The sequence below is a fragment of the Carcharhinus amblyrhynchos genome, unplaced genomic scaffold (genome assembly GCF_965287045.1).
Source record: "Carcharhinus amblyrhynchos unplaced genomic scaffold, sCarAmb.v2.hapA scaffold_880, whole genome shotgun sequence".
Taxonomy (NCBI): Eukaryota; Metazoa; Chordata; class Chondrichthyes; order Carcharhiniformes; family Carcharhinidae; genus Carcharhinus; species Carcharhinus amblyrhynchos.
The window spans coordinates 41,187-58,013 of NW_027650620.1; the positions used below are offsets into that span (position 1 = coordinate 41,187).

Consider the following 16,827-nt stretch of genomic DNA (forward strand, 5'->3'; position numbering starts at 1 on the left):
TCCATCAAAACCCATTCCTGTTACACTAACTCTCCATCAAAACCCATTCCTGTTACACTAACTTCCCATCAAAGCCCATTCCTGTTACACTAACTCTCCATCAAAACCCGTTCCTGTTACACTAACTCTCCATCAAAACCCATTCCTGTTACACTAACTCTCCATCAAAACCCATTCCTGTTACACTAACTCTCCATCAAAACCCATTCCTGTTACACTAACTCTCCATCAAAACCCATTCCTGTTACACTAACTCTCCATCAAAACCCGTTCCTGTTACACTAACTCCCCATTAAAACCCATTTCTGTTACACTAACTCTCCATCGAAACCCATTCCTGTTACACTAACTCTCCATCAAAACCCATTCCCGTTACACTAACTCCCCATCAAAACCCATTCCTGTTACACTAACTCTCCATCAAAACACATTCCTGTTACACTAACTCTCCATCAAAACCCATTCCTGTTACACTAACTCTCCATCAAAACACATTCCTGTTACACTAACTCTCCATCAAAACCCATTCCTGTTACACTAACTCTCCATCAAAACCCATTCCTGTTACACTAACTCCACATCAAAACCCATTCCTGTTACACTAACTCTCCATCAAAACCCATCCCTTTGTTACCTGTCAGTCTTTCACACTCCAGCCTCACCAGTGTATGTACTTTGCACTTACATAAACTGGAAGCAAAGTTCCTTCCAATTTCCCTTTGTTGTGAGCTGTCTTTTTGTCGCAGTGAACGGCCCTTTAAAGGTGCACGTGTCCTACAACCCAACCCCCTGTCCAATGTTGAAGGTACAGCTGCTTGTATGTGGCCTGTTGTCCCTGCACACTAAGATCTGGACTGTCACACATCCTTGCAGCTTAGTGGGAACACTGGCCCAGAGCGCACTCACTGGGCTGGATTCCACACCTCCGCTGGCGGATTTGAATCCTGAGGTCAGCCTTCCCACGGGAACCTGCCCACCCCCAATCCAAGTGAAATCATCCAGGGGCCAGGGGAGGCATTGAGCTCCTGACTGAATGGCCAGTTACAGGCCCTCTTCCCATTGCCAGTATTTTATCCAGAGTGAGGAAACATCGGCTCCACCGGTGCTGGATACCGGATACACAGTCCAATCATTTAGCAACAGGGCAGGATCAGACAGAGATGGTGGTGGTGAGATAGGGCTGGGCACGTGTGAAAATCAACACTGGGCTGTAGATGTCAATGAGAAATAGGAGGAGGATAATGGGGGAGAGGGAGGGGGAGGATAATGGGGGAGGGGGAGGGGGAGGATAATGGGGGAGGGGGAGGGGGAGGATAATGGGGGAGGGGGAGGGGGAGGATAATGGGGGAGGGGGAGAGGGAGGGGGAGGATAATGGGGGAGAGGGAGGGGGAGGATAATGGGGGAGAGGGAGGGGGAGGATAATGGGGGAGAGGGAGGGGGAGGATAATGGGGGAGAGGGAGGGGGAGGGGGAAAGGGAGGGGGAGGATAATGGGGGAGAGGGAGGGGGAGGGGGAAAGGGAGGGGGAGGATAATGGGGGAGAGGGAGGGGGAGGGGGAAAGGGAGGGGGAGGATAATGGGGGAGAGGGAGGGGGAGGATAATGGGGGAGAGGGAGGGGGAGGATAATGGGGGAGAGGAAGGGGGAGGGGGAAAGGGAGGGGGAGGATAATGTGGGAGAGGGAGGGGGGGATAATGGGGGAGAGGGAGGGGGAGGATAATGGGGGAGAGGGAGGGGGAGGATAATGGGGGAGAGGAAGGGGGAGGGGGAAAGGGAGGGGGAGGATAATGTGGGAGAGGGAGGGGGGGATAATGGGGGAGAGGGAGGGGGAGGGGGAAAGGGAGGGGGAGGATAATGTTGGAGAGGGAGGGGGGGATAATGGGGGAGAGGGAGGGGGAGGGGGAAAGGGAGGGGGAGGATAATGGGGGAGAGGGAGGGGGAGGATAATGGGGGAGAGGGAGGGGGAGGATAATGGGGGAGAGGAAGGGGGAGGGGGAAAGGGAGGGGGAGGATAATGTGGGAGAGGGAGGGGGAGGATAATGTGGGAGAGGGAGGGGGGGATAATGGGGGAGAGGGAGGGGGAGGGGGAGGGGGAGGGGGAGGATAATGGGGGAGGGGGAGGGGGAGGACAATGGGGGAAGAGGGAGGGATATCAACATGGGAAAGAAGAAACATTGCCAGCAGTTCACTGGATAAGGTTGGAAGCGGGTGAGAATGGTCTCACCCAGCTGGGTGGCAGTGGAGAGGGCATTGGAAGGCGGGCATTGGGGGAGGGCGTTGGGAGGAGGTGGGGGACGTTGTGAGGAGGGTGGAGACAGTTTATCTTTATCATAGTCACATTGGAAAAAATCCATTGCCATTCTGTGTCAGGGCAGAACCTTAACACTTTGAACGAGAAATGGATTTAGGAGGTGACCATTCAGAGTTTGTTATAATAATGGGGGGGGCCATTGGCACGGTGGTTAGCACTGCCGTCTCACAGCACCAGGGACGTGGGTTCAATTCCCAGCTTGGGTCACTGTCTGCGTGAAGTTTGCACATTCTCCCTATGTCTGCATGGGTTTCCTCTGAATGCTCCGGTTTCCTCCCACAGTCCAAAGATATGCAGTTGGATTGACTGATCATGGAAAATTGACCCTCGTGTCAAGGGAGTTAGCAGGGTAAATACGTGGGGTTATGGGAATAGGACCCGGGTGGGATAGTGATTGGTGCAGACTCGATGGGCCAACTGGTCTCTTTCTGCACTATGTGATTCTATGATTCCTGAACCCCTTGCCCCCACATTCTTCCCTCCCTCCCTTCACAATGTGTGTCTCTAAGTAGACTTGGTCACCTGCTGGATGTGAGCCTGGCTTCCCCAGTGTGATGTTTATTCTCGTATAAAGGAAGCTCTGTAACTGAGAATCACTTAGAACATAGAACATAGAACATTACAGCGCAGAACAGGCCCTTCGGCCCACGATGTTGCGCCGACCAGTTACAAAAACAATGACCCACTAGCCTATACCAATCCCTTTTCGTCCATAAACCTATCCACGGATCTCTTAAACGCCCCCAAACTAGGCGCATTTACAACTGCAGCAGGCAGGGCATTCCAATCCCTCACCACCCTCTGGGTAAAGAACCTACCCCTGACATCTGTCCTATAACTACCCCCCCTTAATTTAAAGCCATGCCCCCTCGTGCTAGCTTTCTCCATCTGAGGAAAAAGGCTATCACTGTCCACCCTATCTAAACCTCTAATCATCTTATATGTTTCAATAAGATCCCCTCTTAGCCGCCTTCTTTCCAGCGAAAACAACCCCAAATCCCTCAGTCTCTCCTCATAGGATCTCCCCTCCATACCAGGCAACATCCTGGTAAACCTCCTCTGCACCCTCTCCAAAGCCTCCACATCCTTCCTGTAATGTGGGGACCAGAACTGCACACAGTACTCCAAGTGCGGCCGCACCAGAGTTGTGTACAGTTGCAACATGACGCTGCGACTCCTAAATTCAATCCCCCTACTTCTGTTCTCAGACAGGCTCCTGAGTTTTCCTGCAGCATCAGCCCCTCCTGCCTTGTCTCACACTGCCTTTCCTAACCCAGAGGGTGCCACACCCTTTCTTCCCTCTGGCGTTAAGCACCCACCAGCTTGTTGGCAGAAGACCCGGCTGGTGGGGAACCACTCTCCGTACTGGCAGGTGATGTATTTGTAATCGTTGCTGAGGGTGTAGCCAGGGTCACAGTAGAACTCCAGGACAGTGCCGTGGATGTAGCGGTCACAGGGATAGGGGTGGCAGACATAATCACCATGATCTGGTATTGGAGGAAGAGGGCATGCTGCAGAGGGAGAGAGGGAGAGAGTTAAAGAGAGAATATTATCACCATCCCTACCTGAGAGTGCTGTGATTGTCACAGTGAATACTGAACTGTAGGGGTACAGAGGCACAGTCCCAGGACAGTGCTCTATGGGAGAGGCACTTGCTATCCTGTCTCAGAATGACGGCATGTCTTCCCCCGCTCCCAGGGACCCTGTCAACACTCTCCAGACCCACTCTCCAGTGTTACAACCTGGAACCAGGGCCTCTGTACACAAAGCCATGCCAGCTCACCCATCGTGAACCTTGCAATGACCCTGTGGCCGGGGTTTTCCAGCTCCATTCACAGTGGCTTGTCTGGTGGTAAAGTAGACTCACCATTGGTTAGCACTGCTGCCTCACAGCACCAGGGACCTGGGTTCAATTCCCAGCTTGGGTCACTGTCTGTGCGGAGTCTGCACGTTCTCCCCATGTCTGTTTGGGTTTCCTCCAGGTGCTCCAGTTTCCTCCCACAGTGCAAAGACATGCTGGCTAGGTGGATTGGCCATGCTAAATTCTCCCTTAGTGTCCCAAGATGTGTAGGTTAGAGGGATTAGTGGAGTAAATACCTGAGCTCTATTGGCTGGTCAGTGCAGAGTCAATGGGCCGAATGGCCTCTTTCTGCACTGTTGGGATTTTATGATCTGGAATCAGTAGCGATTTGCATTGTTCACCAGCCACTGGAGAACTCTGTGTGGGGGTGGGAGTGGGGGCATGGAGGAGGGGATGTCGCCTTGGCAGGACTGGAAGATCCAACGGAGGAATGAGAATTTCAGCCCGACATAGAGCATTACAGCACAGTACAGGCCCTTCAGCCCTCAATGTTGTGCCGAGCTATGTCCAAACCCAAGATCAAGCTATCCCCTCCCTATAATTCTGGAATGCTCCATGTACTTATCCAATAACCGCTTGAAAGTTCCTAAAGTGTCTGACTCCACTATCACAGCAGGCAGTCTATTCCACACCCCAACCACTCTCTGAGTGAAGAATCTACCTCGGACATCCCTCCTATATCTCCCACCATGAACCTTATAGTTATGCCCCCTAGTAACAGCTACAACAGCTACATGTCAGCTCAGCAGCCTTTCCCTTCCCAGGCTGTAGGTGCCGGGGAATCACTCTGTACACACACAGGGAGACAGTGCTCAGGGGTTGCACACAGATGATTCAGAGTTCTTCCTGTCGTTGATTGGAGGTGGAATTCAGTTGTTTGATAAAAGCTGTTGCATAAAGTGAAAGGACCTGCTGACCCTGACAGTCACACACTGACTGCAAGTTGTTCACAAGGTACTCCACTGAAACAGTGCAGCACTGTCAAAAACTGCTCAGGCAGAATCCAAAACTACACCAAACATACCCAGGAATTAAACAGCAGCCCCAAATACAGAATAACAACACTGTGAGAACTCCATCATCACTTTAACTAACACTGCTTCTGTCTGTTCACACCATGATATACCCAGCAAGTTCAGTAGATGACATATTGAGTCATACAGGTTTACAGCATGGAAACAGGCCCTTCGGCCCAATTTGTCCATACCATCCCTTTTTTTAAATCATTAAGCCAGTCCCAATTGCCCGAGTTTGGCCCATATCCCTCTATGCCCATCTTACCCATGTAAATCTCTAAATACTTCTTGCTTTTTAAAATACAAAAATGTATCCACCTCTACTACTACCTCTAGCAGCTTATTCCAGACACTCACCATCCTGTGTGTGAAAAAATTGCCCCTCTGGACTCTTTTGTATCTCTCCCCTCTCACCTTAAACCTATGTCCTCTAGTTTTAGACTTCCCTACCTTTGGGAAAAGATGTTGACTATCTCACTGATCTGTGTCCCTCATTATTTTAGAGACCTCTATAAGATCACTCCTAAGCCTCCTATGCTCCTGAGAAAAATATCCCAGCTTCTCCTTATAACTAATATCATATCCCAGTAGCATCCTAGTAAATCTTTTCTTCACTCTTTCCAGTTTAATAATATCCTTTCTATATCCAAAAATCAGAAAGAGTCCTCAGATAAGGACAGGACATTTATTTGCATTAGTTATTAATTACGGTGTCTTAGACAGTATATGACAGGCTGAATGGTCTCCTTCTGGGCTGCATAATGTTGTGATTATAACTAGCCTGGCATTCACTCTGGATGTCGACAGAGAAAGTTAATTGTATGTACTGACTGGCTGGTTATTAGCACCATGTTGGGTGCCTGAGGAATGGATGCAAGTCTTTGGGTGACTGATTCAGTGACAATGAGAAGGAAAGGGCAATGGGTGACTGTATTAAACAGAGATTCGCACCTTCAACATCCAGACAGCGGGGAGGGCTCGCTGACCACAGCAAGTTGTACATACATTCCAGAAGCTCAGGGCCCGATAGCTTATAGCCAGGGAAACACTGATAACGCAGGATGGAGCCCACCGGGAAGGGGCTCAGAGAATCGGATACGTTGACGTAACTGTGAGGAAATACCTGGGGCTTCAAGCATCCTGCAGACAAACAGATACAACAAAGCAAGCTTTGTGATTTTGATAGGAAACCCAATCTACTGGGGGACTGACTCCCCAGGGACACAGTAAGAAGTCTCACAATACCAGGTTAAAGTCCAGCCATTTTATTTGATAGTAGACAGGAATTTGATAGTAAAAGTTTACTATCAAATAAACTGGTTGGACTTTAACCTGATGTTGCGAGACTTCTTACTGTGTTTACTCCAGTCCAATGCCGGCATCTCCGCATCATCCCCAGGGACACCCATATTGCCAGGGAAATATAAAGAACAAAGAAAGAAGCACAGGAACAGGCCCTTCGGCCCTCTAGCCTGCACCGACTATGCAGCATGTCCAATACCAAGGAAACTCAATCCCCAGAGGATAATCCCATCCCGTTCAATCTCCCCAGTCCAATGGCTCCTAGGCAGTTAGCTCCTCACTCTGCAGTTCTATCCATAACCTATTCTCCATCAGTGTTTGCCTACTCTCTCCCAGTCTCCTTCCTCTCACTGTTCATGTTCCGCTGTCCCTACTAGTGGATAGATTTTACCCCGAATTGTGAGCTCATTTAGATGGCCACAAAATACTTGTCCATCCACTGTGCCTGATTTCCTCAGGCAGCTAGATCTCTTAACTATGATTCCCAAATTCCTACACTTCAGCAAGTAATGGGGAAGGCAAGTGGAATGTTGGCCTTTATTTCAAAGGGAATGAAGTATAAAAATAGGGGAGTCATTCCAAAGCTATACAAGGCACTAGTTCCACCCCATCTGCAATGCTATGAATAGTTTTGGTCCCCTTGTGTAAGGAAAGGTATATTGACATTGGAGACAGTCCAGAGAAGGTTCACTAGGTTGATCCTGGGTATGGAGGGATTTTTTAATGAGCAGTTTTAGTAGGTTGGGCCTGTACTCATTGGATTTTAGAAGAATGAGAAGTGGCCTTATTGAGAGATAGAGGATTCTCAGGGGGTTTGACAGAGTAGATGCTGAGAGACTGTGGGGGAGTCTAGGACCAAGGGGCAGAATCTCAGAGTAAGGAGTTGCCTATTTAGGACAGTATTGAGGATGAATTTCTTCTCTCAGAGGGTAGTGAATCTGTGGAATTCTTTACTGCAGAGGGCTGTAGAGGCTGGGATTCTTGTTAAATATATGCTCATGGCTGAGATAGACAGATTTTAATCATAGGGTTAGGTCCCCTATTATTTATCATTTACATAAATGACATTGATGACTATGTGGGTGGGTAGGATTAGTAAATTTGTGGATGACACAAAGATTGGCCGTGTGGTTAACAGTGAGGTTGAGTGTTTTGGGTTATAAGATATAGACGGGATGGTCAAATGGGCAGATAAGTGGCAGATGGAATTTAACCTTGAAAAGCAGTAATTTGATAAGGAGGTTTTCAATGAATGGTAGGACACTAGGAAGTCCTATGGAACAAAGGGACCTTGACGTGTTTGACTGTAAATCTCTTAAAGAGGAAGGGCACGTTAGCACGGTGGTGAAAAAGGCAGATGGGACACTTGGCTTTATCAATCAAGGCATAGATTACAAAAGCAGGGAAGTTGTGTTGGAGTTAGTGTCATAGAGTCATCCAGGTTTGCAGCATGGAAACAGTTGTATAGAACTTTGGTGAGGCCACAGCCGGAGTAGTGTGTGCAGTTCTGGTCACTACATTAGCAGGAGGATGTGACTGCAGTGGAAGGGGTGCAGAGGAGTTCACTGGGATGGAACATTTAAATTATGAAAAGAGATTGGGTAGGCTTGGGTTGTTTTCATTGGAGCAGAGAAGATTGAGGGGTGACCTGAAGGAGGTGTATAAGATAATGAGGGCCATGGACAGAGTGGATAAGGAGAGCTGTTCCCCTTAATTGAAAGGTCAGTCACGAGGGGACAGAGGTTCAAGGTGAGGGGTTCAGGGGGGATGTGAGGGAAAACCTTTTTACCCAGAGGGTGGTGACGGTCTGGAATGCGCTGCCTGGGAGGGTGGTGGAGGCGGGATGCCTCACATCCTTTACAAAATACCTGGATGAGCACTTGGCACACCATAACATTCAGGGCAATGGGCCAAGTGCTGGCAAGTGGGATTGGGTGGGCAGGTCAGGTGTTTTTAGTGTGCCGATGTGGACTTGATGGGCCGAAGGGCCTCTTCTGCACAGTGTGATTCTGTCATTCTATAATCAGTAAGGGAATCAAGGTTAAAAGGTGGACAAGGGGAGTTGAGGATTATCAGATCACTCATTATTTCATCGAATGGTGGAGTAGACTCAGTGGGCCGAATGGCCCACTTCTGCTTCATTACGGTCTCCTGGATTTCTCCGCACTCTGGCACCGGATCGCACTCCGGCACTGGCTCGCACTCCGGCACCGGATCGCACTCCGGCACTGGTACTCTGGCACTGGCTCGCACTCCGGCACTGGCTCGCACTCCGGCACCGGATCGCACTCCGGCACTGGTACTCTGGCACTGGCTCGCACTCCGGCACTGGATCGCACTCCGGCACCGGATCGCACTCCGGCACTGGTACTCTGGCACTGGCTCGCACTCCGGCACCGGATCGCACTCCGGCACCGGATTGCACTCCGGCACCGGATCGCACTCCGGCACTGGTACTCTGGCACTGGATCGCACTCTGGCACCGGATCACACTCCGGCACTGGTACTCCGGCATTGGATCGCACCCCGGCACTGGATCGCACTCTGGCACCGGATCGCACTCCGGCACCGGATCGCACTCCGGCACCGGATCGCACTCCGGCACCGGATCGCACTCCGGCACCGGATCGCACTCCGGCACCGGATCGCACTCCGGCATTGGATCGCACTCCGGCACCGGATCGCACTCCGGCACCGGATCGCACTCTGGCACCGGATCGCACTCCGGCACTGGATCGCACTCTGGCACTGGATCGCACTCCGGCACCGGATCGCACTCCGGCACTGGTACTCTGGCACTGGATCGCACTCCGGCACCGGATCGCACTCTGGCACTGGATCTCACTCCGGCACTGGTACTCTGGCACCGGATCGCACTCCGGCACCGGATCGCACTCCGGCACCGGATCGCACTCCGGCACCGGATCGCACTCTGGCACCGGATCGCACTCTGGCACTGGTACTCTGGCACTGGATCGCACTCCGGCACCGGATCGCACTCTGGCACTGGATCTCACTCCGGCACTGGTACTCTGGCACCGGATCGCACTCCGGCACTGGATCGCACTCCGGCACCGGATCGCACTCCGGCACCGGATCGCACTCCGGCACCGGATCGCACTCCGGCACCGGATCGCACTCTGGCACCGGATCGCACTCCGGCACTGGATCGCACTCCGGCACCGGATCGCACTCCGGCACCGGATCGCACTCCGGCACCGGATCGCACTCCGGCACCGGATCGCACTCTGGCACCGGATCGCACTCTGGCACTGGTACTCTGGCACTGGATCGCACTCCGGCACCGGATCGCACTCTGGCACTGGATCGCACTCCGGCACCGGATCGCACTCCGGCACCGGATCGCACTCCGGCACCGGATCGCACTCCGGCACTGGATCGCACTCCGGCACCGGATCGCACTCCGGCACTGGTACTCTGGCACCGGATCGCACTCCGGCACTGGTACTCTGGCACCGGATCGCACTCCGGCACCGGATCGCACTCCGGCACTGGTACTCTGGCACCGGATCGCACTCCGGCACCGGATCGCACTCTGGCACTGGTACTCTGGCACCGGATCGCACTCTGGCACCGGATCGCACTCCGGCACTGGTACTCTGGCACCGGATCGCACTCCGGCACCGGATCGCACTCCGGCACTGGTACTCTGGCACCGGATCGCACTCCGGCACCGGATCGCACTCTGGCACTGGTACTCTGGCACCGGATCGCACTCTGGCACCGGATCGCACTCCGGCACTGGTACTCTGGCACCGGATCGCACTCCGGCACCGGATCGCACTCCGGCACTGGTACTGTGCCTTTAATCTGCTGCTCTGTTGTTTAAGTTTTAAAGAAACTTTGATTGGTTCATATCCCTGTCTCCCGTTGTGTTCTTCATTGAGCCTGTTACTGGTTGTTCAGCTGTGGAAGGTTCTGGAACGATACTGCCGTTCCTTCACCCTGCTGGGATCAAATTCCAAACTCCCGTCCTGGTGGCACGGTAGCACACGGACTGTCGCTGTCCGAGAATGTGGCTCAGCAGTGAAATTCTCAGGATAAATCCGGTTTGGTGACAAACACTGACCTGTCCAGTCACATCCACACCCCAAAGGATGCTCTAAGGGTCACTGCCTGGTCTCTAGCTGGATATTCACACACCTGAGCCAAAGTACACAACCCCCCTTTCCTGTTAACAATGCTAACTTCCTCTGTCTTATAAACCAGGAAACAAACCCTTCAAAATTAATTAAAAGCATGCTATTTTTACAAACATAAAGTAATTGTAATCTACAGTGGGTAAACCTTGTTGGTGGGATATTTAATTTCTAACAGGTTGGGCTCTTTATGGTGGGTGGGATTCTCTGACCTTGCCACAGTCTGTTTCTGGGCGGTAGGAGATAGCCTGCTGTTCACTGTGGGATGCTCAGGTCTCGCCACTGCCAATGGGAATTCTTACTGAAGCCACCCCATCCTGTCGGGAAACCCGCATTAGGGGCTATGTCGCTAGCAGGACCAGAGAATCCCACTGGCGTAAACGGCCAGAGAATCCCGGCCCATATTTCTACTGGGGGCTAACAGAATCCAGTTTGAGGAAACCGAGGTCTCGCATCCCAGAGACACCTGAAACACCCTCCAACCAAGAGTGAGTCAGGCCATTGTTCAACACTCCAGGGTCTACTGGCACAGAGCCCCTTGTGTGGACTAACAAGGTGACTGATTCCTAACCCCGTGGGGAAGCTCAGATATTAGGTCTGCTCTCACCAAGGGGAAGGTATAGCAGCATTAATTGCCCATCTCTAATTACCCTCAGGCTGCCTTCATGAATTGCTCCAGTCTATCTGGATGTTGGACATTGCCCTAACCTTCGGTAATGGTGAACAGTTGGCAATGGTGAACAGTCGGCGATGGTTAACAGTCGGCGATGGTTAACAGTCGGCGATGGTTAACAGTCGGCGATGGTTAACAGTCGGCGATGGTTAACAGTCGGCGATGGTTAACAGTCGGCACCGGTTGACAGTCGGCACCGGTTGACAGTCGGCACCGGTTGACAGTCGGCACCGGTTGACAGTCGGCACCGGCTAACAGTCGGCACCGGCTAACAGTCGGCACCGGCTAACAGTCGGCACCGGCTAACAGTCGGCGATGGCTAACAGTCGGCGATGGCTAACAGTCGGCGATGGCTAACAGTCGGCGATGGTTAACAGTCGGCACCGGTTAACAGTCGGCACCGGTTAACAGTCGGCACCGGTTAACAGTCGGCACCGGCTAACAGTCGGCGATGGCTAACAGTCGGCGATGGCTAACAGTCGGCGATGGCTAACAGTCGGCGATGGCTAACAGTCGGCGATGGCTAACAGTCGGCGATGGCTAACAGTCGGCGATGGCTAACAGTCTCCAGACTCTCACTCAGTCTGTGCTGAGAGTTATGTGAGGGAAGTTACTGCAAACCAGCTCTTGTTGACCAATCACTGATTGAACCCGTTGCTGCACATCAAACAGCTTCTGATTCATCAATACTTTCCCCAAGAAAGCTGGGGATATAATCTGGAATATTCACTGGGAAGGGGACAGTTTACTGGGAAACAGTTCGGAAAACACTCACTCAGAATCACAAACCATAGAAAAACCTCACTCAAGAGAAATGCAATCTCAGCAGGACGGGAATCCCCCTCACCCTCACTACCCCCAGACAATCCCCCTCACCCTCACTACCCCCAGACAATCCCCCTCACCCTCACTACCCCCAGAGAATCCCCTCACTCTCACTACCCCCAGAGAATCCCCCTCACACTCACTACCCCCAGACAATCCCCCTCACCCTCACTACCCCCAGAGAATCCCCCTCACACTCACTACCCCCAGAGAATCCCCTCACTCTCACTCCCCCAGAGAATCCCCCTCACACTCACTACCCCCAGACAATCCCCCTCACACTACCCCCAGACAATCCCCCTCACACTCACTACCCCAGAGAATCTCCTCACCCTCACTACCCCCAGAGAATCCCCCTCACCCTCACCACCCCCAGACAATCCCCCTCACCCTCACTACCCCCAGACAATCCCCCTCACCCTCACTACCCCCAGACAATCCCCCTCACCCTCACTACCCCCAGACAATCCCCCTCACACTACCCCCAGAGAATCCCCCTCACACTCACTACCCCCAGAGAATCCCCTCACCCTCACTACCCCCAGACAATCCCCCTCACCCTCACTACCCCCAGACAATCCCCCTCACACTCACTACCCCCAGAGAATCCCCTCATCCTCTCTCCCTCCAGATAATCCTCCTCATCCTCTCTCCCTCCAGATAATCCTCCTTATCCTCTCTCCCTCCAGATAATCCTCCTCATCCTCTCTCCCTCCAGATAATCCTCCTCATCCTCTCTCCCTCCAGATAATCCTCCTTATCCTCTCTCCCTCCAGAGAATCCCCCTCATCCTCTCTCCCTCCGGATAATCCCCCTCATCCTCTCTCCCTCCAGAGAATCCCCCTCATCCTCTCTCCCTCCGGATAATCCCCCTCATCCTCTCTCCCTCCAGATAATCCTCCTCATCCTCTCTCCCTCCGGATAATCCCCCTCATCCTCTCTCCCTCCGGATAATCCCCCTCATCCTCTCTCCCTCCAGATAATCCCCCTCATCCTCTCTCCCTCCAGATAATCCCCCTCATCCTCTCTCCCTCCAGATAATCCCCCTCATCCTCTCTCCCTCCAGATAATCCCCCTCATCCTCTCTCCCTCCAGATAATCCCCCTCATCCTCTCTCCCTCCGGATAATCCCCCTCATCCTCTCTCCCTCCGGATAATCCCCCTCATCCTCTCTCCCTCCAGAGAATCCCCCTCATCCTCTCTCCCTCCGGATAATCCCCCTCATCCTATCTCCCTCCAGATAATCCCCCTCATCCTCTCTCCCTCCAGAAAACACCCCTCACCCTCTGCCTCCCCCTCTTTATGGTCCTCTCCTCATCACTCCCTCCACCCTTTCATTCCATCGTCCATCGCTTCTTCCTCAGCTCAAAGAACAGTACACCACAGGAACAGGCCCTTCGGCTCTCCAAGCCTTCAGCGATCATGTGTTCCTAACTAGACCATCTGTCTGTTTCCCTCTACTCCCAGTCTGTTCATGTGGCTATCTAGATATCCCAGTGTGTCCGTCTCTACCACCTTGCTTGGCAGTGCATTCCAGGCTCCCACCACCCTCTGTGTAAAATGCATCCCTCTGACATCTGTGTTAAACCTTTCCCCCCTCACCTTGAACCTGTGACCCCTTGTGTTCGTCACCTCTGACCTGGGAAAAAGCTTCCCACTGTTCACCCTATCTATGCCCTTCCTAATCTTATACACATCTATTAGGTCGCCCCTCATCCTCTGTCTTCCCAGGGAGAACAACCCCAGTTTACCCAATCTGTCCTCATAGCTAAGACCCTCCATACCAGCCAACATCCTGGTAAACCTCTGTACTCTCTCCAAAGCCTCCACGTCCTTCATGGTGTGGTGACCAGAACTGGAAGCAGTATTCCAAATGTGACCTGACCAACGCTCTATATAGCTGCAACATCACACACCAACTTTTATACTCTATGCCCCATCCAATAAAGGCAAGCATGCCATATGCCTTCTTCACCACTCTCTCCACCTGTGCTGCCATCTTTAAGGATCTGTGAACTTGCACACCCAGGTCCCTCTGTGCGTCGATACTCCTGATAGTTCTGCCATTTATTGTATAGCTTCCCCCTACATTAGATCTACCAAAATGCATCACTTCGCATTTATCTGGATTAAATTCCATCTGTCATTTCTCCACCCAATTTTCCAGCCTATCTATTTCCTGCTGTATTCTCTGACAATGTTCATCACTATCCACAACTCCAGCGATCGTTGTGTCATCCGCAAAATTACTGATCACACCAGTTACACCTACTTCCAGATCATTTATATATATATCACAAACAGCGAGGTCCCAGTACAGAGCCCTGCGGAACACCACTAGTCACAGACCTCCAACCGGAAAAAGACCCCTCCACTGCTACCCTCTGTCTTCTATGGCCAAGATGTGGAGATGCCGGCGTTGGACTGGGGTAAACACAGTAAGAAGTCTCACAACACCAGGTTAAAGTCCAACAGGTTTATTTGATAGCAAACACCACTAGCTTTCGGAGATCTGCCCCTTCATCAGTTGAATGGGGAGTCTGATCACAAACAGGGTATAGAAAGACACACTCAGATTACAGAATACTGATTAGAATGCCAGTTTTTACAGATAATTAGGTCTTAAAGGTGCAGACAATGTGAGTGGAGAGAGCATTAAGCATAGGTTAAAGAGATGTGTATTGTCTCCAGACATGGTTAGTGAGGTTTTGCAAACCCAGGCAAGTCACAGGGGTTACAGATAATGCGACATGAACCCAAGATCCCTCATGTGTGCGGAACTTGGCTATCAGTCTCTGCTCAGCGGCTCTGCGCTGTCGTGTATCGTGAAGGCCGCCTTGGAGGACGCTTACCCGAAGATCAGAGGCTGAATGCCCGTGACTGCTGAAGTGTTCCCCAACTGGAAGAGAACAGTCTTCAAACAACCACACAACCTCAAACAGACCACTGTCCGCAGCAAACTATGTGACTCTGTTGATCCTACTCCTATCTGTTAATTGTTGCAACATCTCCATGTGTAAGTCTCAGAATTGGGGGCCATCAGAACCAAGCGTAATTCCTGCTCTCACTCAGACCTCACCAAAACTTCCACATCTCCTGCAGAGTGGAGTCAGGTTGTGGAGGGCCTGCCTCATTTCCTCCTCTCCTCTCACTGCCCCCCCTCCCCCTCAATGGTGAGGACAATTCCTACATCCCTGTCAACACGGTTTACAAAAGACAACAGAGTGGCCGTAGACATGGGAGGTGTCTCATTACCTGATGGCATACAGACCTTGGCAGGTGGGCAAATTGTCCCATATCCCATCATCTGGGCACAGCGACACCATATTGTCCATGTCCGGATAGCGGATCTGGAACCCTCGGTGGCAGCTCACAGTCAGCTGGTCCCCGGGCCGGTAGGTGCTGTTGTAAACATCTGCATCTTCAATATGTGGCACGGGACACACCGTAGCTTCAAGCAAAGGGACAGGTGGTCAGAATCATCAAAGCAAAGGTCTCACCTACCCTACCCCGTGTCCAATCCACTCTCCATCTCAACATCTCTCTGAACTCAAACTCTGCAAGTACCAGTCAATCACCCACACATCCGGTCAAATCCATGTTAATATGACCACTCACTGACGTTTGACTGTGCGGGAAATCACAGTGAAGCGCAGACCTGAGGCCATTCAATGCCTGGGGTCTGGTTCGGAGTGGGGTGGCGGCAGGGTAAGGCTGGTTTGGGGGCAGGGAGTAAGGCTGATTCAGTTAGAGTAGAGAGAGGTTGAGCTGGAGCAGAAGGAGTAAGAGAAATTGAAACCTAACCCAGTGAGAGAGAGAGAGAGACTGAGGAGCTGAAAGACATATTGTATAATCTTGCTTTGTGTTAAATCTGTTCAAAGATATTGGAAATTTGGATTGAACATGAGCTAATGTTTGTAAAAGAATCCATGGTGGCGGGATTGTGTAACAGTGTGCATGGAAGTGCATGGATTTGTATGACGGTATATGTCGGTGTGTGTGACTGTATGTGCAGGTATTTGTGACTGTGTATGTGTCTGTGTACATTGGCGTTTGTGACTGTGTTTGTCGGTGTGTCTGACTATGTCAGTGTGTTTTTAATATGTTTGTCAGTGTGTCTATGTCAGTGTGTGTGACTGTGTTTGTCGGTGTGTGTGACTGTGTTTGTCAGTGTGTGTGACTGTGTTTGTCAGTGTGTGTGTGACTGTGTTTGTTTATGTGTGTGACTGTGTTTTGTTTATGTGTGTGATTGTGTCGGTGTATGTGACTGTGTATGTCAGTTTGTTCGTCGGTGTGTGTGACTGTGTTTGTTGGGGTGTGTGAGACTGTGTTTGTCGGTGTGTGTGACTGTGTTTGTCTGTGTGTGTGACTGTGTTGGTGTGTGTGACTGTGTTTGTCCGTGTGTGTGACTGTGTTGGTGTGTGTGACTGTGTTTGTCCGTGTGTGTGACTGTGTTGGTGTGTGTGACTGTGTGTGCTATTCTTGTAAGATTTATGTGTAGGTGCATAAGCAGATGTTTATGTGTGTGTGTCAGTGTGTGAAAGTGTATATGTAGGTGGGTGTATATATGTAGGTGTGTGTGTCAGTGTGTGAAGGTGTGTATATGTAGGTGTGTATATGTAGGTGCGTGTGTCAGTGTGTGAAGGTGTATATGTAGGCGTGTGTGTCAGTGTGTGAAGG

At 51.5% G+C, this 16,827-nt stretch overlaps 1 protein-coding gene across 2 annotated transcripts in view; it reads right to left on the reverse strand.

Annotated features, from left to right (window-relative positions):
• The window catches only part of susd4 (sushi domain containing 4), a 52,532-nt gene extending 36,892 nt beyond the window's left edge, over window positions 1-15,640 (reverse strand). For both annotated transcript variants that reach the window (XM_080184706.1, XM_080184704.1), the window contains exons 1-3: window positions 15,419-15,640; window positions 6,139-6,327; window positions 3,630-3,821 (exon numbers count right to left, since the gene is read on the reverse strand). In XM_080184706.1, coding sequence (XP_080040832.1) covers window positions 3,630-3,821; window positions 6,139-6,327; window positions 15,419-15,482 — 445 coding nt within the window. In that variant the 5' untranslated portion in view covers window positions 15,483-15,640. The remainder of the gene's footprint in view (window positions 1-3,629; window positions 3,822-6,138; window positions 6,328-15,418) is intronic.
• Window positions 15,641-16,827: the final 1,187 nt, after the last annotated feature.